Genomic DNA, 19,911 nt, shown 5'->3' on the forward strand with positions numbered 1-19,911 from the left:
GTTGGTGGCTGCTAGCAGGCAGGCCACACGGCTGTGGGATCGGAGCTCCTGGCCATTTGCTCAGGGCAAGTGGGGAAGTCGAACAGAACAGTTAGTGCACTCCCAGAGATACTGGGGCGGCTGGGTGCAGGGTGCTTTTGGGCCGCCGGGCGCCCAATGGATTTCAATGGGAAAGCTGCGTGACGAACGAAGGCTGCAAGCTCAGGGACGGTGATTCTTCAGGTGCAACCACCACTTCGAGGTGTAAGTCGGGGAGCTGTAAGTTGGGTAGACACCCAGGAGTTGGGCACAGGGGGCTGTGGGGTGCTGGGTGCAGTGGGTGTCTTTAGGCGTCGGGAAATCTTACCCTCTGCTGGTCGCTATTGGGGGGGTCCCTGGTGTTGAGGCAGCAGACGTTGTCAGGAGCGTCGAGGGGAGTCCTTGTGTGCTGGATTCTTGGTCACAGTCGGCTGTGGGGATGTCCTCGGGTTCTTTGTTCACTCTGTCATGGGCCGGGCTCGGCGGGTGCAGTGTGTGCTGGATTTGCGCTTCCTAGTTTGCATAAGGAGCTGTAGATGTTTGAGCAGAACCACTGCTAGTGGGAGTCCCAGTCTTTAGTTGAGCAAGGCAGTTAGGTCCTCCACGGTTTTTGAGGTTGTTGACCACAGGAGACGCCTGGGTTTAGCAGGAGCAGATTCGAGGGTTGACAGTCCGGTAGGGCTGGGGCCAAGCCAGTTGGTGTCGTTCTCTTGTTAGCAGCTGCACAGCAGGTCTTCTTTCTTCTTGTTCTTCTTGTAGTTTTGGAATCGGGATCTGAGGAAGGAAGGTTCAGGGTGCCCCATATTACTAGATTTAGGGGCGTTTACAGGTAGGTAAGGGCAAGTACCAATGGGTCCCTTACCTGGGGTGGGTACACCCCCTATTCTGCCCCTCTCCAGTGAGAGGGGGGCCGGAGCCTGTCCCTGGTTGGCTGGATCCCCCTTCCTCAAGATGTCGGGGACTCGAAGTTGTGCGTCACCACGCTTTCCCCACCCTAGGGGTGGAGTTGGCAGAGGTGGGCACATCTCTTCCTCACTTTGTTTTTCCTGCTGGGTCTCCCGCCCAAAGTGGGGGGTAGAACCAGTGAGGACCAGTTCTGAGTACAGCAAGTGGTCTGGAAAGGCTCACAAAGGCGGTTTGCCAGAAACCTGTCTGGGGATGGCAGCCTCTACAGCCACTCAGTCATGTCAGTTGGAGTTGGTTGGTCATGCATTTTACATTAAATCATACACTGGCATCACTGTGAGTTTAATGTGCTGAGAAGTTTGATACCACACTTTTCAGTCTTCAGTGTAGCCATTATGGTGCTGTGGAGTTCATAATGACAACCTCACTGCATGATATACTCTTAATCGCAGCCCTGCACTTACAGTGGCCAGCAATGGACCTGGGTACTGTAGGGGTAGAGGGCTCATGCACCTGTACCCTCACCACTGGCATAGGGCACCCAGCTATAAGGGTGACTGATGTATGCCAGGGCAGTGTTTTGTGGGCATGGCACACAGGGATGTGTGCCATGTCGACTCTTTGTTTTGTTATGCACCAAGACATGCAGCCTGCCAAGGCAGTGTGTGTGCGCCATGGCACAGGGCCTCTAAAGGTGGCACAATAAGTGATGCAGCCCTTAAGGGCCTACTCTGGACACAATGCCCTGGGTACCTAGGATACAATTTACCAGGGCCTGACATGTGGCCAGAGATGCCAATTGGCGTTAGGCTCTAATGCAGTTTTAGGGAAGGAACACAGTCCCTGGGTACTTGATTGGCAGGTGCCCAAGGCACACTGTCAAAATACATTAGCAATTCAGCAAAAAGTGGGGGCATACCATGCAAGAAAGAGGGCACTTTCTCACACCCTTGTATTAAATCTGTACGCTTTAGCGAAAAAGGAGCCCCCACTAGAGTTGTGGCATAAACTACTGCATTGTCATGCTGAGTCCCACTTCTTTTACATCTGCCAGGCAGCAACGTGGGCATCTTTGCACATGTTCACCAGACATTACTGCCTTGACAGCCAAGTCCGAAAGGGACAACTATTTTGCCTGTTCTGTCCTCCAAGATTTTCTGGTGAAATCTTGGTTTGCAGACCCTCTTCTGGGGTTGGTATTTCCTGGGTATCTATTCTAAGGTAAGGAATCTATAATTAACAATCTGAAAGAGACTATTAGTTATACATTCCTTACCTTAGAACTACCCCAGGCGTCAGACTGGATACGGAGATTTTTTCTTCAGCAGTACCCCAGCCCACATTTAGGTGGCGTTGGTTGACTCCACGTTTGCCGTTGGCATAGTGATCGACGAAATGACTTCGCAGTATCTACCTAGACGCCTCCCCTGTGTGCTGACCTCAGTTCTTTCTTTTTCCGCGCCAACCAGCGCAGATCCAGAGAGAGTGGTACCCCTAGTTACTTTTTGACTAACGTTTTTTCGACTTTTGTCAACGTCTTTTTCGAGTTGTTCGATTCCGTGGTGCACTTAGGGATGTTGCATCGACATACCGGCCTCAAACTTTGTGACTCCTGTCACAAATTGATGTCGGTCACAGACCCCCACCTCATGTGGCTCTGGTGCCTAGAGTGCGACCATGACTCGAAGTCTTGCTCCGATTGTCGGCCCAAGAACCTGAAGTCATTGCGGGAGCGGTCTCGAAAGCTTCTGGAAGCCCGGCAGACAGCTCTGCGCATCTCTTGGTCCCGGTCGAGAGGGAGGTCGGGGAACTACCACCATCATTCATCTTCGAAGTCTTCGTCTTCAGGGAAGTCAAAGCACAAGAAGAAGGCGAAGAAGATCCGTCGCTCTTCGCAATCTCCCCCTCCATCGGCCGCCGCGATGCGGAAGGTCATCGTCCTCAGGCTCCGCCCGCGGAGCCTGCTGGTATGGCTCCTATCTTACCTCCCTTTCTGGGAGCAGGAGCTTCCCCTGTCCAGCTTTGTGCATTTTGTAAAGCTTTCACTCCATCATTGGGCAGCCCAACCCTGCTGGCGCACCTTCGGGCCCCACAGATTCTTTGCTGGTAACTCCGGCCCGACTCCGCGTGGCCCCCTTGGATCCACGCCTAGATCTGGATCGGCGTCGGTTGACCTATAGACGCCTCCTCCGATGCTGATTCCTCTGACGCCGCCTCTGCCGCCTCCGATGCCGCTTGTGTCCCTGGCCGGCATCAACCCTGGCCTCCCCCTCGGCTTTAACACGGATTCGGCCCGGCGTCGACCAATGCTGGTACCGGCGGTGGAGGGTCATTTTGTCCCGCTGTTCATCCCTTCTGTTCCTTTTTACGAGTGGCAGCCAGTGGAGGGTGATGAGGACTTGGAGGGTATCTGTGGACCCTCTGGCAGACCAGCTAGAAGAGACGGACTGAAGAGACAAGTTGGTTGATGCCAGTGGTCTGAATACTTCCTCAGACCTTGGTATTCTTTCCCCCCCCTGTAGGAGAGTAGGGTTTGCAATCCTATGGTCACCCCAGATTTTTGCTTTTTGCTTCACTGGTTTATGACTTTCCCTGGCTATGGGCCTGCTAATCAGACCCACAGCCTAGCTGAACTCTCTCTAAATTGACATCCATGTACTTTAGGTGCATTTACCAATTGGTATTGGGTCACTCTTGCAAGTCCTTGTACAGTGTACCATAGGTACCCAGGGCATAAGTGAACCCAGGGCCTACCAGGGGCTGCAGCATGTATTATGCATGTATTATGCCACCCCTGGCTGGCCATCCAAATCTGACACAACTGGCTGATCAACCAGCTGGGGCAAGGTGGTGTAATCACCCTTTCCTTATAGTATACCTATATTTAACCCTAACCTGGGCACATATACTCCTATAAGTCGCTCCTATGGCAGGCCTTAACAATCCTGGAGGCAGAGTGCTTGGAATTATGTGAGATGGTGCTCTAGCATGAGCTGAGCCTGTCTGCAGCTTTCGGAACCAAGTCCTTTAGCTGTTTCCATGATAACGCTATACCATATACTCTTAAGTGCATTATAACCTTGCGGTTATTGCTAACTTTGGCATAGCATTATCAAAACATGTCGAGTAAGGTGTCATACGAATTGGAATACTACCCCCTCGCCAATTCTAGCGACGGGGGTAGGATTCCACCCTTTTAGAGGGACACAAGATGTATGTAACTGTGAACCCCTGTTAAAGTTAACTCGAGCCTCAGCATCACAAAATGGATGCTGCCACCCCAGACACAAGTCTGACCTCCTGCTGCCTAGAGTCCTTCCAGCGAGGGAGGCTTGGACAAAGGGTTTCCTGCCTTGGGAGGTGCTAGCACCACCCCAAACAGGATTTTGTGTATTAGTAGGACATGGCTGAAAGGAATGAGACATGCCACTTTATAGTCCATTTTACAGATGTTGTTTTTGTGTTCAGTGTCTTGCCCTAGCCTGTATCAGTGTTTCAAGACTCTCTGTCAGGCTGGCCTATTTGCCTATCAAGATCACTAGTTACATTTCTCAACACTGTTCTCACCTCATATTAGGTTGCTTTACATATGCCACAAATGTGTACCTATAAGGTGTCCCTTACTATGCGGGTATCTTTCATCGAGGCGTAATTCAACTAAAAATATTGACAATTATGTGACATTCATTTCCTTGAGTATCCTATCTTTCAGGGCCTCAAACCTCCATTTCGAGGTGCATGATTTAGTCTGTCCCCATTTAAATACAGCACAGCCAATTCTGGTGTGTGGCCAGACACACTGTTTGCAAGATGGTCTGCTCTAATCAAAGAACCTGTCATGTGTTCTTAGTGTAATATCAAATCCGAATTTAGAATATAATTTGTAGACTATTTAAAACAGTATTTGTTATTTCCAGTTGGTGATGGCAGTACTTCTTTCCCTTCAATTTGTTTGCTTGGTGAGCTTTTTTCCCACCTGAAGCTGAGTAGAGTTGAGGCTTCTGCAATGAATTCTTTCTTTAAGACCTGTAAATATTGTGGGAAGAAAAGTTACATCCAGAACACCTTTACACCTTGCAGGAGAAATGCAGTATTTGCCTAAATTACTTAACAAAAATACTGAAGGGCAGTAAGTGGTGCCTAACCTTTGTGATATTGTAGGAAAAGATGGCAATGTTGATGTCTGGTGTCAAAGTCAAAAATCACCACAGTGACTAAGATCCTCTCTGACCATGATCTTTAGGATCAGACTTCTGGTCGGCTTTAAGCAGCATAGAAGAAAGAGTTGAGTATTGTGGCTCCTAAGAAGCATGCTAGTAGATTCAAATGGTCAGTGTTCCCATATCTTGAGTTGCCCTTGATAAAATGGGAAAAAAAATATCATTAACTGGCTCATTGATGCCCAAATGATTGTCATCTGCACCGTCAATTCACCTCTCATCCCCAGCAATGAACTACCCAACACTGACGAAAGCCAAAAGTTTGACAGTCATTCTCATCACTTTACATACCCTTTCCTATGTAAGGGTTGCTGTGTCCCTTCAGTTCTGTAAATTTAGAAAATATTTCACTAGAGGCAAAAAATATCAGGTTCCTGTTGTCGCCATAGTCTTCTTTTCACCTCCTCCCAACTAGGGGTAAGCAAAGATCTCTGACCAGATTCGCCATAGACGTTTGTAATTCAAGTAATCTAGATTTTATAATTTGTGAAAGTAATAGTGGTAGTTTCTTGTAACATTTAAGTACATGCAAATCTGAAAAAGTAGTCTTTTGTAGCTTTAATTTGAAAAATGTACTGGGACTGAATTGAGATCTCTATTTTCCAACAAATTTCAGTATGTGTTTCTAAGCAAAAGTGTGTGTTTAACATTTTACCCCATCCTTGTAATTACAAGCTATATCTGACAGAGACGTCTAGCCACAGATTCCTTAACTTAGATTATTCCCAAGTGTCAAACTGGATCTGGAAAACTTTCCACAGCAGCACCTCCACGGATATGACTTCAGCGGAGCTATATATGCTCTCCCGGCGCGCTGACGTCAGTTTACTTCTTTTCCGCATCCAAGCGCGGATCCTCGAAAACCAGCAGTTCCTTGGCCTGGTTTTTGGGCCTTCTCGACACCCTTTGTGTTGTGTGAACAGTATGCTATGCCTTCCGGCTTTAAAGTTTGTGAAGCCTGCGTGCGTCAGATGTCTGGCACTGACCCGCACCTCATCTGTAAGTGGTGCCTTAGCGTACACCACAACTCAACAGAGTGCAACGCCTGTCAGCGGATGAAGCCCAAGTCCTCGTGGGAGTGCCGTACAAAAGTGCTGGCTGCACAGATGTCCGTCCAGCTCCCTCCTGTCGCCTCTCTTCCTCTCTGGATCAGGCTCGTTCTTGAGGTCACTCCCGCGACCGCCATGTGAAAACAGGTAAGCGTAAGTACAGACGTCGCCTGCGGAGGTCTTCCTCCGATGTCCCTGCTGCTTCCGCCCATTCCTCTTGCGCTGCGCCAGGTAAGGGCGCACTGCAGCCGTATCCACCGTACCCTCCCTTTCTGGAGCAATGCATGCCCAAATGGAGGCTTATTCTAAGGGCCTCCAGGCTTGCTTTGAGTCGCCCCCTCTCCCTGGTGGGCCTTCGGGTCCCATAGAGCTAGCAGGCACTCATGCCGGGTCCTCGTCTGTGAACATTTCCCTGGCACCGACTGTGTGCGTTGACTCCGATTCCGGAGCAGACACGACACTGACGAGCCAAGGCCCAGAGCACAGCCCACAGCGGCTACCTGCGACGACGGAGTCGGCACCGGCTACTACCCCAGGCTCTATGCCTGGCCCGGCACCTCGTGCTTCCTCCAGGCAGTTTACATTGGGATCGATGTCGGACGGCGTCCCGGTCGAGACCTCTGTGGAGGTCGTCGACATCCAGGCGACTCCAACGCGGTGTCAATCGAAGCTGGTACAGACATCGATTCCTTTTCCCTTGGTTGAGGTTGTTGCTCCTCCCGACTGGCGGCGATAGGTCTCCTCCGCGACGTTAGTCGGGCACCGGTACTAGCGATTACGCCTCCTCCTTTACAACATGATGCTTCCCTGGACTACCCAGATCAAGGGTCTGTGGTTAAAGTACCCAATGTTGCCTGGCCTTTGGGTCAGTCTCTGGCTCCTCCACTCATAATGTCTAGTGGCTGGATTAGTCTTCAACTGTCTCCTACCGACGGTTTGTTGTCACCTACACGGATGGCGACTGAATCTAGTGCCCCTTCGCCAGTGCTATTCATGGAGCGGCTGCTGTACTCTTTCAGCCTCCTGTAGTACCTCTACTTTCCGATCCTTTAATTGATCTGCTCCACTTGGAGCCTATCGAGGTAGAGCTGTTTCTGCCCTTCGAGGGCTCTTTATTTGACATCCTGCGTGGCACTTGGTCAAGACCCTCTTCAGGTGAGCCTGTTGATCAGGCTATTGCTCGTAGGCACCCACCTGCTCCAGGTGATCTTCTTTGCCTTTCTCTCCACCCAACAGCTTAGGATCTAGTTGTTCAGGCGCCTTTTAATTTAGTCTACACCCACGTTGTCATTGTTACCTCCCACCAGGGAGTCTAGGTGGCTGGACGATTATGGTCGCCGGATTTTCGCCTCTGCCAGCGCATGCATCCGGGCATTAAATACGGCCTGTGTTTTTGCACGTGCATCCTCAGCTTTTTGGGACTCAGTTGAGAACCTTCTCCCTTTTGTTCCAGAAGGGCCTCGTCACAATTGCTTCGTCTTGTGCTGCATGGCAGGGGAATGGCACAATTCTCCTTTAGGTCTTCCCTTGATGCAACTGACTCTATTTTATGGATTCTTGCTCACACTGTGGCTTTATGCCACCCTGCTTGGCTGCGTGACAGTTGCTTCCCAGATCATATTCGGGATGACCTCAGAGATATGTCGTTCAATTGGGTGGATCTTTTTGACCGCCACACGGCGGTCTCCCGTCTCTTGTCCGGGCTGCAGTGAATTTTGGTGCCTTATTGTACGGGGCCAACCTCTGCACGGATTTGTTATAGTGCCTGGTTAGTATTCATGGCTGGTTAGCCATCTCTGTGTTCGTTCAGTACAGCTGTTTGTCTGATTCTCTTGGTTTCAGTCCTCTGACTGTGTGCTTAGCCCACGAGGACACCCCTAGCCGTACCCAATGTGGGGTACTTGCTGGCATTGGGTTCTGCCTTTGCACGCTACTATGGAGTTTTTCCTGCGGGCATCCTTCTGGGAGTCACTTGTCTGTTTCTACAATGCTCCTTGTGTAGCGTTGCTCTTTTGCCTGTCTGGGTTGGTCTATCTGCACTGCATCCGAGCCTAGCATGGGTTCCGTTCCCTGCCGTGTCTATCCTCCAGGCCTGGTACAACACCTTGTTGTCACAAGTATTTTCCCAACTGACACCCTATTTGCCACTCTGCGGCCTGATTATTATTGTTTTTTATCAATACAGATTTGGACGTGCTGCCCTTTCTTGGTTTGTCCTCCAAAGCAGTGGTTTATCAGGTGTTCTCTGCTGTGTGTAATTGTGGCCTCCTTCTGGCCATTTCTCCATATTCCCTGCTATTTCCGTACAAGAGTTTACACGCCTTACCTTTCATTCACACAGTGCACTCTGAAGGGGCGTGTTTTGTTTACAATACTCGCCTCTTGGGGTCCAGGACATTTCCATTTGTCCTCACTATTTCCACTATTGTGTATAGTGCTTCTAGGTTGCAGGGGGTCATCGTTATTGCCCTAGGTGTTGTCCTATCCAGTTTCCGAGTGTCTACGGGTAATTTTAGTGTACCCTAGACTCTTGTTGTGTTCCGCTTCCTTTTTCAGCATTCTTCTTCCTGCTCGGTGTCTGGTCTGTGTTCTTGCCCTGCAGATCCGTGCAGGCTGTTCCTTCATGTGGTGTCCATGGTCTCTGGCCCGTTCTTCTTGTGCCACTGGCTCTTATGTGGTGCCCGGCTTTATTGGTGCCCTTTTTTGGGCCATAACCCTTTTTGCTGCTGTTCGCACCTGAACTGTTCATAGTGGTCTATATGAGGTGTGTGCTTCTTTCGTGTGGTTCCAGTGTCCACATGGTATGTTTAGGTACCTTCCGGTATGCTTGAGTGCCTTACATTCTTCGCTCTTGTTTTTTGCCGCTTGACTACTGGTCATCTGCTTTTTCGCATGTTGTGACAAACCGTTTAAGTACCGCTATGTTTTGTGCTTTCGTATTTCGTATTTCTAATGTCTTCTGGCCGTAGATTGGGATCCGGCCAATACTGTCTCTTGTGTCTTAGTAGTACAGGTTTCAACAGGGTTCCTTTACGCTGTTGTACATATTGGGCCGGTGTGTGATGACTGTCATACCAATTGCCGTCTCTTGAGGCTTTGCTGCAGTCGGGACGCTGCATTCAGCAGATCTCTCAAACCCTCGGTTCAGCTCTGCTTCTTGCGAACTAGTATCCCCCCCCCCCTTTTTACTTCAGCATGGGTTCTTCTACATGCTGACGTTTGCTGGGTAAGGGTCAGCCTCTTGCCACTGCTGCTCCAGCTGCCTTGCAGGGGTAGGTTTCAAAGTGCATTTTTCCATGGTCCATCTTCTTTTTCCAAGTTATGGACTTTAACTTCTCCACAGGCATTCTGGGTCTGTGTTTTCCTTTTACGAACCTTGTATACACAAAGGAGTTATTTTGCGCTGTTCCTGACAGCTTCTAGTGCCTTTGCCTCCCATTGTTTTCCGCTCTCTTTATAGCTTCATGGTCGGGTAGTTTACTGCGCTAACAATACTGTCCTCCCTACGGTTCGTCCCCTGGTTGACTGTCCTGTTTTAGTCACCTTCTGGACGACTGAGTTCTCTCCGGAACCTGGTGGGGTTCCATCGCAGACCCGCCTCCTCCATGGGTATGGCTTTGGTATCTATTCTAAGTTAAGAAATCTGCGGATGAGTTACTTACCTTCAGTAACGATGTGTCTTGTAGAGACATAGTCTAGCCGCATATTCCATAACGCCCGCCCGTCCTCTCCATTCTGCGAGGACCTTTTCAGGTTGGGGCTTTCTGCACTTGCCTCCCTTTAGGTGGCTTGCCCTTTGCTGGGCATTCTCTCTTCTCTCCAACACAGACTGCTTCGTTCTGTTTCCGTGTTCCATTCCGCCAATTCTCAAGATTAGGCGGTATGTTCATAGGTCATGTGTTCTTTCCAGTCCTCGGCCTGGATTGTAGGGTGTGACATCTATTCAAATTTTTTCCTCCCCACCCGACCCCCCTTTTTCCACTGCCTTGTGTTTTTTGCCAATCTGCTGCCTTTTGTTTCAGATCTATTGGCTCTATACATTTAGGGGTCTTTGTAGGGTTGCAACATCTTTCTGGTGACGTCTTGTGGGGAGCTATCCTTAAATCTTGTGTTCCGGACTTGTTCTCCTTCACGGTTTTACTTCTGGATGCAGACTTCTTCCTCTGTCAGGCTGTTTTACCACATCTGTGTCTCCCCTAACATTGACTTAGCTATTGCTCTTGCAGGGTTGCTTTTCAGAGCGCTGCTCTGTCTCACCTGTCAATTTCTTTCTAACTTTTAATCATTTTTGCTCACTGTTCCCATATTCTCACAGTTTTTTGGGTGTGGCTCCGCGTTCTGACGCGCAAAAGTTTCTGGGGCGAAAACTGATGTCAGCGCTCCCGGGAGGGGCATATATGGCTCCGCTGACGTCATGTCCATGGATGACGTCGGGAAAGAGCCGGGCACCGCCGCCTTCTGGCGCGCAGAGGTGCTGCTGCAGTGCTGCTGCAGAAAGTTTTCCGGATCCAGTTTCACACCTGGGGAAATTCTAAGTTAAGGAATCTGTGACTAGACTATGTCTCTACCAGATACATTGTTACCGAAGGTAAGTAACTTTTCCATTTGACATTTATTTAGCACCAAAAATACCACAATTTGATGGATTACCTTCCGTCACATATGATCTTCTTTTTCAGTCATCTGAAACATGGATGGCAGGCGAAGGCATTGAAGATGCAGACCATAGGTCCACCCATCTCCCCTGGAAAATGTGGGTGTTTACATCTTGGTGGCTGCAACTTCTCCCCCACCAAGATCAGACCTTGCTGTAAAGTCTCATGGTCTCTGGGAGCCCAGGAATTGTGGAAGAAGTCCTCTTTTAAGCCCAGGATTCAAAAACATTGGAAACCAAATATGGGCCCCCTAATGTTTTGTCCAACTCGGTCTTTGGTGTTATGTGAGTCTTCCCTTTATGGACCACATGGCGTCCTCCAGTATGGACTAAGTGGTGAACTGTCTGCTGGTTTCTGGTTTTCCAGGTGAACAATCTTGGTCTGTGGCAGACCTCTCTTGCCAACAATGCAGCTGCAGTATCCATCTGTGGCACAAATTCAGCTGCTATGTCTCCTTGCTCCGGGTCTTTTTCCGGAAAGTCACTTAGATGTCTTTATGGACAACACCTTCCTTGGCATTGTCTTAGAAGCCCATCTTCTTGCCAGTTGGAGAAAGGATTTCCCTTTACGTCGACCAGTGGACCCAAATAGCCAAAGAAGCTTGAGCGAATTAAATAGTGAAGGGCTGTGCCCTTCTGCTGCCATTCCTCCTCCTTTCAGTACCACTTCTGCCACAGTCTGTAGCCCAAGGAAATTTGCGAGAGGTAAAGAGGACCCTCTCCAAAGGCCTATTCCTGTCAGCAACTTACGCAGAGTGGCTGTGTGGCTATTCGATCCATATAATGATATCACTACGTTCTTGAGGCATCCTCTCAGAGTAACAAATGGTTTGGTCATGAGGTTCTCTGCTACATATTGGTGTGTACTAAATTGCCATATTCCTTCATTTACCTCCTCGACTTCTGTAGAACCTTCCTATAAGTAGAGAATCTGGATGAGCAAGAAACTTTGAGTTTGGTAAATGTACTTTAATGTAACTCAGCTACTCTTACTATGTATGTTTGTTCCCATTATCAGTGCACTCTCACTGCAGCTGTCATTAGTCAGAAAACATATACTTGCTTCTTTCTAAAAAAATAAAGGGAACTCGCAAGGGCACCTACACATGCAGGGTTGGTGGTGAGCTGCATAATACTTATGCATGCATCTGTAGTACCGGCACACAGAAATTCTGCATTAAATAGGTATTGAAACAAATTGCAACCCCTTCACTCAGTAGCAGGAAAACCCACAAGTTGATTACTGTGAAAGAACTTGCACACAAAGAGTAATGGATTCATCATAAAGGTAACTTTGTTTCTGCATCATGGGTATCTTCCTGAGACCAGGAAGCATAGTATTTAACAAATGATCAAAACTGGGTTTAGGGTTTCCTCATTGCATTCTGTGATTCATCTTTCTCTGCTCTCCCTTAAAGTGGCTGTATCTATTTTGATGCTTAAAATGTGTTTACTTGTGGCTAGTTGATTGGTTAAAGCACTGTTGTGCTATAGAACTGCATGATTTATAAACATTGTAGGGAAAACTGCTTTCACCATCAAACTCACCTACCTACCTACCTGAAGGAATTTGCTGGCAGTGTGTCCATCCTTAACAACAATTGCAGGTAATACTTTTTCCTTGAAGATGGATGGCCTTTAGATGTGGTCAAGGAGATGGCTGCAATTCTAGCTCCTCGTTTCACCATTTTGCGAGATTCTGGGTAGGTCTGTTTCTTATCATCTAATTTTATTATAATGCATTGCTTTTTTTAACAGTATCCGCATTCATTGGATGCATTGTCTTCCATGTAAAGTTATTTCTAAATTGTGCATTATTTCCGCATTACCCGTTTATAGTGCTTTTTCTAATTGAGTCGCATATGTAGGAGCCGTGATTAAACTGAAAGTCCTGTAGACATGCAATGTGAAGTACATTGTTTTGTATTTTTACTAACAAGGTTCATTTGTATGTGCATTTCAGCTCAGTCCCTTTGTCTACAGTGAATTTGCAAGAGAGCGAAATCTTCATGTCTCGTTACTTGACCGACTGTATGAGCACTACCCTACAGAGTTTCCATGTAGAATTCTTTTGTGTGAAAACTATCGCTCCCATGAAGCAATCATCAAGTAGGTGTGATCCTTTTCCAATGCATCACCTTTTTGTTTTTGCCTGGTGTCAGCAAGCCAAAGTAATGTAAAATTATGTTTTGGTATGTTTGTTACTTGTAAATCTAGTTTGACCGGTCAATGCCATTTGGAAAGAAAAGAAATACTAAAACAGTCATAAAAAGATTCGTTGGTATTTAAATCAAGCTCCTGTTAATACCAGGTTTATTAATAGGTTAGTGTTAAGAATTGTTATGGATAAGTAACTGGAACCCCAATTGAGGGCTTGCCTAAACTTGCAACTCTCAAAATACGGGGGCAATGGGAGGCAATCAATCCCCATACACAAAGGTTTTCCCCACACTCGCCACGCATCTAATGGTGCTTCAGAGAAATATAGCCCAAAAAATTGGGCGTGAGAATGATTGCTCCGAACCTAGCCAGCTAAAAAAACAGGACGGACTGGTGCGCACACTGACAGAGAAACAAATCTTTGAGGGCAAAGGATGTCGGCAAAATAGATCTGGAAACATTGGTAAAACTAAAGAGGGCCATGGGGAATATTTGAGCACCTGAAAGTGCAGCTAGGAGACACCAAGTTAAAAGAAAGATCCAAGATTGGGCTACCTCCGCAGTTAGAAAGTGAAGCTTCACTGATTAATGTAAGACCATAATATCATTACCTGAAAACTGAAGAGTGTAATAGTGTTTGATATTTTTTGTAATTTTTCTCTAGTGTTTGAAATCAATTAAAACAATATTTAAAGAATTTTTAAGAATAATCAGCCATAGTCAGTACATTGTCATGTTTTGCTAATGGTCTAGTACTTTCAAACAGTCTGCACCAGCACTCTTCTGTTTTGTAGTCCTTCATTGAAGCACTCTTAAATAGATCTGCAGGGAAGATGCTAGACTCCCCACCAACCACTCGTCCCCCATCTTTCCACACATTTAATGGCTTCCTGTGCTTAGATTAATCCTCCGTAATATTTCTGTTAACTCAATCCTGAGACCACCCTGGTCACAGATGCAACAGGAAAAGATCTATTGTGGTGTTTGCACCTTAGATCAGGAGTCTGCAAACTTTTTGTAGTAAGAGCTACTTACATTTAGTGAGAATCATCCAGAGCTACTGATATTACTAGTGTTGTAATACTGACCACTTCAGACAAGGTTCCATTAGTGACCACCATATGCAAGATTACTAGCAATGATCACTGCAGTGCATCAGTCAGGGTTGCCTGCTATAATGTAAAAAAGGCTTTTCATGGGTAATACATAATAACCACAGTTGCAATGCCCTGACGCTAAGGTAATAATATTAGAAACACGTTTCCCAAAAGCCACACGATTTTATCACTCAAATATCAGCTTTAAATATTAGATGAATAATACAGCCATTTTTTCTCCAAACATCACCTCATGAGTTCAGAAAATACACATATTTTCATCCTAAATATCCTCTTTTAATTTTGGTATACATGTATATGTGAGGAAATGGGGTGTATTATATGGGGGTTCTGTGTAGGGTTTCGAATTGTGCTGGAAAGATGGTGCCTAGGCTGGTAGCAGTGGATGTTGAGTGAAGAACTGTAATAGTACAATTGTGCTACAGGTCAGAGGAGACCCTAAAACCTCTGCAAGAAGTGGCAAGAGCCCACTCCTTGAATATAACAAGAGTCCCGTGCACACGTTAAGTAGAGTACATGAACATGTCATAAATAGTAGTCATTCAAAACATATAGAAACAAGACATTACCGGTCTCTGTACCCGCCTGTCTCTTTTAATCTTTACACCCTGTATCTGAAAGAAACAGGCTAGTTAGTATTAGATTCCTTACCTTTGAATATCCCCAGGCGTCAGACTGGATCCGGAAACTTTTACGTAGCAGTACCCATGCACGTCTGTAGGCGGCGTCTGCGACTCCGCGTCCGTCGTCGGCGTCGTTGGCGCCGGGATGACGTTGCCGGAGTACTTAGACGCCGCCCTCGCGCGCTGACGTCAGTTCTTCTTTTTTCCACGCCAGCAAGCGCAGATCCTGAAAAAGTGGTTCCCCTTAGTCAATTTTTGACTAAACTTTTTCGATCATTTTTGATCCTTTTCGAAGTCTAGCGACTCCGACGGTGCCGGTAGGGATGCCCGGGTTTAAACACTGCTCCGACTGCGACCGACTGATGTCTGTTACCGACCCCCATCGCCAGTGTCTTCATTGCCTGGGCCTCGACCACGACGACCGGTCGGGGACAACGGCGAGGCCAGTCCACACCTGCCCCTGCAGCATCCACCTCAACACCTTCCTAGTCCGAGCTTTCAGGCCTATGTGACACCAGTGGGGGGCAGGGTTCGCCATCACCACCTCCACTGGCGCACTGTCACATCGGACAGGTGGGTGCTGCAAATCGTCCGAAGGGGCTACTCCCTCCTCTTCGAGGCGACCCCTCCAGCCATGCCACCGCAGTACCACCGCGTGTCGGGGGATCACTTGACACTTCTACGAGAGGAAGTTACGTCCCTCGGAAGTTACGTCCGTCTTGGCCAAGGAGGCCATCGAGCGCGTTCCTGGGCCAGAAGTAGAGTGTGGTTGTTACTCCCACTACTTTCTGGTACACAAGAAGGGCAAAGGTGGTCTACGCCTTATCTTGGTCCTGCGGAACGTCAACCGCTTCCTCCAGCAGGAGTAGTTCAAGATGCTGACACTAGCTCAGGTCCTAGCTGCCCTGGACCCAGGAGACTGGATGGTAGCGTTGGACTTGCAGGACGCTTATTTTCATATCCCCGTCCTGCCGGCCCACCGGCGTTACCTGTGGTTCACGGTAGGCCACTAGCACTTTCAGTTTACCGTGCTCACCTTCGGCCTTACCAGCGCCCCACGGGTGTTCACGAAAGTGATGGCCGCAGCTCATCTGCGCAGGTTAGGGGTTTAAGCCTTCCCCTACCTCGACGACTGGTTGTTGAAGGCAGGCTCGCCCCAGACAGTAGTCAGCCACCTCCAGACTACGGCCGACCTCCTGCACCTGCTAGGGTTCTCCATCAACGTGCCGAAGTCGCACCTGTGTCCCTTTCAGAAGCTCCTCTTCATCGGAGTGGTTCTGGACTCGGCGCAGTTTCGGGTTTATCCTCCCGAGCAGCGGGTTCGGGATATTCAGGCTCTGATTCCGATCTGTCAGCCGTTATCCCGAGTCTTGATCAGGTTGACGCTGCAGCTTCTGGGACTGATGGCCTCCTGCATCCTTCTGGTGCATCACGCCAGGTGGCGGATGCAGGCTCTGCAGTGGGACCTGAAGTTTCAGTGGGCCCACCATCAGGGCAACTTGTCCGACCATGTCTTGATCTCGGAGGGCACTGCAAAACCGTTGCGGTGGTGGCTCCCGGACCGCGATTGGGTCAGCGGCAGATCCCTCTCCCTACCCCAACCGGAGCATGTTGTTGTGACGGACGCGTCCCTCCAGGGCTAGGGAGGCCACATGGGAGAGGCAGAGATCAGAGGCCTCTGATCTCCGGCGGAGTCCCAGCTCCACATCAACATTCTGGAGCTGCGGGCGATCCGGCCTGCACTGAAGGCATTCCTCCCCTCTGTCCGGGGGAGTGTAGTGCAGGTGTTCACGGACAACACCACCCCTATGTGGTACTGCAACAAACAGGGCGGGGTGGGGTTGTGGACCCTATGCCAGGAGGCTCTGCGCCTCTGGCAGTGGCTGGAACGTCAGGGCGTGACCCTGGTCTTTCAACACCTGGCAGGTACCCTGAAAGCCAGGGCGGACGAACTCAGCCATCGGTGCATGATGGATCACGAATGGCGTCTGCACTCGGACGTGGCGCAAGGCCTCTTTCTGCATTGGGGAGAGCCTTGGTTAGATCTATTCCCCACAGAAGAGAACGCGCAATGTCATCATTTCTGTGCGTTGGAAATTCCAAGGCGGCACTCGCTCGGAGACGCTTTTCGTCGCGAGTGGAGCTGCGGTCTTTTGTACGCGTTTCCGCCTATACCACTTCTGCCCAGAGTGCTGAAGAAGATCAGATGCGACCGGGCCCAAGTTATCCTTGTGGCTCCGGACTCGGCACGAAGATACTGGTATCCCGAGCTACTCAGCATGTCTGTTGATCCCCCAATTCGTCTGACTCTTCATGAGGACCTTCTGTCGCAGCAGCAGGGGACGGTCCTCCACCCGAACGTGTCCAGTCTCCACCTCCATGCTTGGAGATTGAGCGGCGACAGTTGAGGCTATTTGACTTGCCTCCTGAAGTTTGTGATGCGATTCTGGCAGCCAGGCGTCCCTCCACAAAGTTGGTATACGCATGCAGGGGGAACAAGTTTGTGGCATTGTGCACAGCAAAGGATGTGGATCCCGTTTCTGCCCCTCTTTCTGAGTTTCTTCTCTTCCTTCTTTCTCTTGCCCAGCAGGGCTCTGATCTGGGCACTATCAAGGGCTACCTTTCTGCCCTTTCCGCCTTCTTAAGGGTACCTGATCAGCCTTCTTTGTTCAAGTCCCCGCTTGTTAATAGGTTCTTGAAGGGCATCACTCGTATGTTCCCCCCTGTTCCTTTCGTGATGCCTCAGTGGGACTTGAACCTTGTACTCACTTTTCTGATGTGCGCTCCCTTCGAGCCACTTCATAACTGTCCTCTCCGTCTTCTTACCCTTAAGACTGCTTTCCTGGTTGCCATCACCTCTTCCAGGAGAGTGATTGAGCTCCAGGCTCTTTCATCCAAGCCTCCCTTCCTTTCTGTCCATCCGTACAAGGTTGTGTTGCGGACAAGACCCTCTTTCCTGCCCAAGGTAGTCACGGCCTTCCACATCGGGCAGTAGATCACCTTGCCCACCTTCTTTCCGCCTCCGCATCCCTCTAAAGAGGAAGAGCGGCTCCACCATCTGGACTCAAAACTTGCGCTCTTTTTCTATTTGGATCGCACACGCCAGTTCCGGGTGGATGACCAACTCTTTGTTGGTTACGTGGGCGCTAAGATGGGATGGGCGGTGCACAAACGGACCAGCTCTCGGTGGGTCATCTTGTGTATCAAGGCATGCTACTCTTTAGCTAAGAAGGAGCCCCCTGTTGGGCTAAGGGCCCATTCCACTCGGGCCACGGCGGCTACTACTGCCCTGGGCCGGGGAGTCCCCTTGCAGGACCTCTGTCAGGCAGCTACGTGGGCCTCGCTGCACACGTTCGCAAGACACTACTGCCTGGACAGCCAAGTCCGGAGAGATGGCTTTTTCGGCCGTTCCATTCTCCAGGACTTTCTGGTGTGATCATTGGTTCGCAGACCCACCACCGGGGTTGGTATTACTGGGGTATCTAAAGTTTAAGCTACTTGTAATGTGGTCACTTAGTCAATTCAGGTGAGCGACTCCAGTAGGGAGCCAGTCAGGGGACCCACAAGGTCCTGAGAATCAGTTACCTCCACAGATAAAGCAGGCTCCAGGTAGTTCCAGGTACTTTATTCCCTCTGCAATGGATTCCTATGGAAGTTCTCTTGATTCAAGATATGAAGGATTTTGAAGATACTCAAAAGATGCTGTAAGTGCAATGCAGTCTCTGGGGGTCTTGCTGCAACTACTTCTCTGTCCACAAACGACTACTGGTTGGAGAATCCAACAGTAGAGCTAAAGGTTTCTATTACAGCCAACATTTCAGAATAAAGTAGAGCCATTACCTTGGGACATACAAGTAGTAACCTTAACATTAGTGTATTGGATCTAAAAATCCTCTTTCCTTCCCTGTCAGAATTCCTCTGATCTGTTTGGGGCAACATAAGTTTATGTTGGCATACAGAGTTGAACTGTCACTCCACAGCTGTGAAAATTATCTGTGGAATTCTCAGTGTTGCTTCACCCAGTGGCTTCCACAGTAGAAGTTGTACATACATATTCACTCAAACAGTTTTTCTTTCTAGTGCTATTGCTTTTGTAGAATAAGGAGCCTAGTAGAGACTTCTAGCTGCTGGTTCCTTACCTCAGAATTATCTACAGGCGTCAGAGTAGTTCCAGAAATGTTTCAGTGAGCAGTACCTCTCCGTGCTAGTAAGTGCAATTGTTTGGCTAATTGTGGCCTCACCAGAAGTGACATGCACAGTGCCTATGTAGGCGCCACTCCAGCACACTGATTTCAGTTTTTTTCTTTTCGCAGCCATCAGCGCAGATCTGAAGCGAGCTACCCGCAGTTATTTTTTGACTGACCTTTTTCTACTTTTTGTTGGAGTCTATTTGGGGATTTTGTCTTGGTGTGGCAGGTATGTCAGCTAGAAAAGCTGGCTTCAAGCCCTGCAGCGCCTGTCACCGACCAATGTCTGTGTCAGACCCATTTCTTATTAGCCTCTAGTGCCTCCAGCTCAACCATGAAGCAAAGACCTGCATCGATAGCCACGCCATGCACCCCAAGGCCTTGAGGGAGTGCTCCTCACCGCTCGATGTGCAGCTCCCCAACAATCTCGATCTCAGTCGAAAGGAAGCGCCCAAGATCCTCGTCGCTCTCCTAAGTTGTCTTCGGGTAACACCTACTGTAAGAAGATTAAGAGTCGAAGAGGTCTTCGACTTTACCCCATCCATCTTAATCATCTGATGAGACGAGGGAGCATCGTCATCTGAGTACCGGCTTCGTGGTAAGCCCGCGCTGGGGCCAGCTCCGCACCTCCCCGAGTTTCTGGGAGCCGAAGCGACTCACACCCAACTCAGCGAGTTCTGTGAGGCCATGTACCTTATAATTGGGTGGCCCATTTCTTCTGGTGCGCCTTTGGGCCCTTGGGTTTCTGAAGGCCCGACTGGTTCTCTTTTGGCAGTACCGTTGCTGGCTCCATTTGGGCCCCTTGGATCCACAGATGGGTCCAGACCAGTGCCTCTCATACCACTTCGACCTTTTCCGGTGGCGGTCCCAATGCCGACACCTTCCAACTGTGCCATCCTCATTCTCATCCTCGACTCCGACACAGCGCCAGAGGTCTGCCGTCTGACGCAGGAGCCGACTGGAGCCATTACTTCGG

The 19,911-nt window shown here is 49.1% G+C and overlaps 1 protein-coding gene across 2 annotated transcripts in view; it reads left to right on the plus strand.

Moving 5' to 3' along the window:
• HELZ (helicase with zinc finger) overlaps positions 1–19,911 on the plus strand; it is a 1,742,088-nt gene that overhangs the window by 942,092 nt on the left and 780,085 nt on the right. For both annotated transcript variants that reach the window (XM_086930935.1, XM_086930936.1), the window contains exon 19: positions 12,811–12,956. In XM_086930935.1, the coding sequence (XP_086787061.1) occupies positions 12,811–12,956 (146 nt within the window). The remainder of the gene's footprint in view (positions 1–12,810; positions 12,957–19,911) is intronic.

Source organism: Lissotriton vulgaris, chromosome 7 (assembly GCF_964263255.1).
Source record: "Lissotriton vulgaris chromosome 7, aLisVul1.2, whole genome shotgun sequence".
In the NCBI taxonomy this organism is placed as follows: domain Eukaryota; kingdom Metazoa; phylum Chordata; class Amphibia; order Caudata; family Salamandridae; genus Lissotriton; species Lissotriton vulgaris.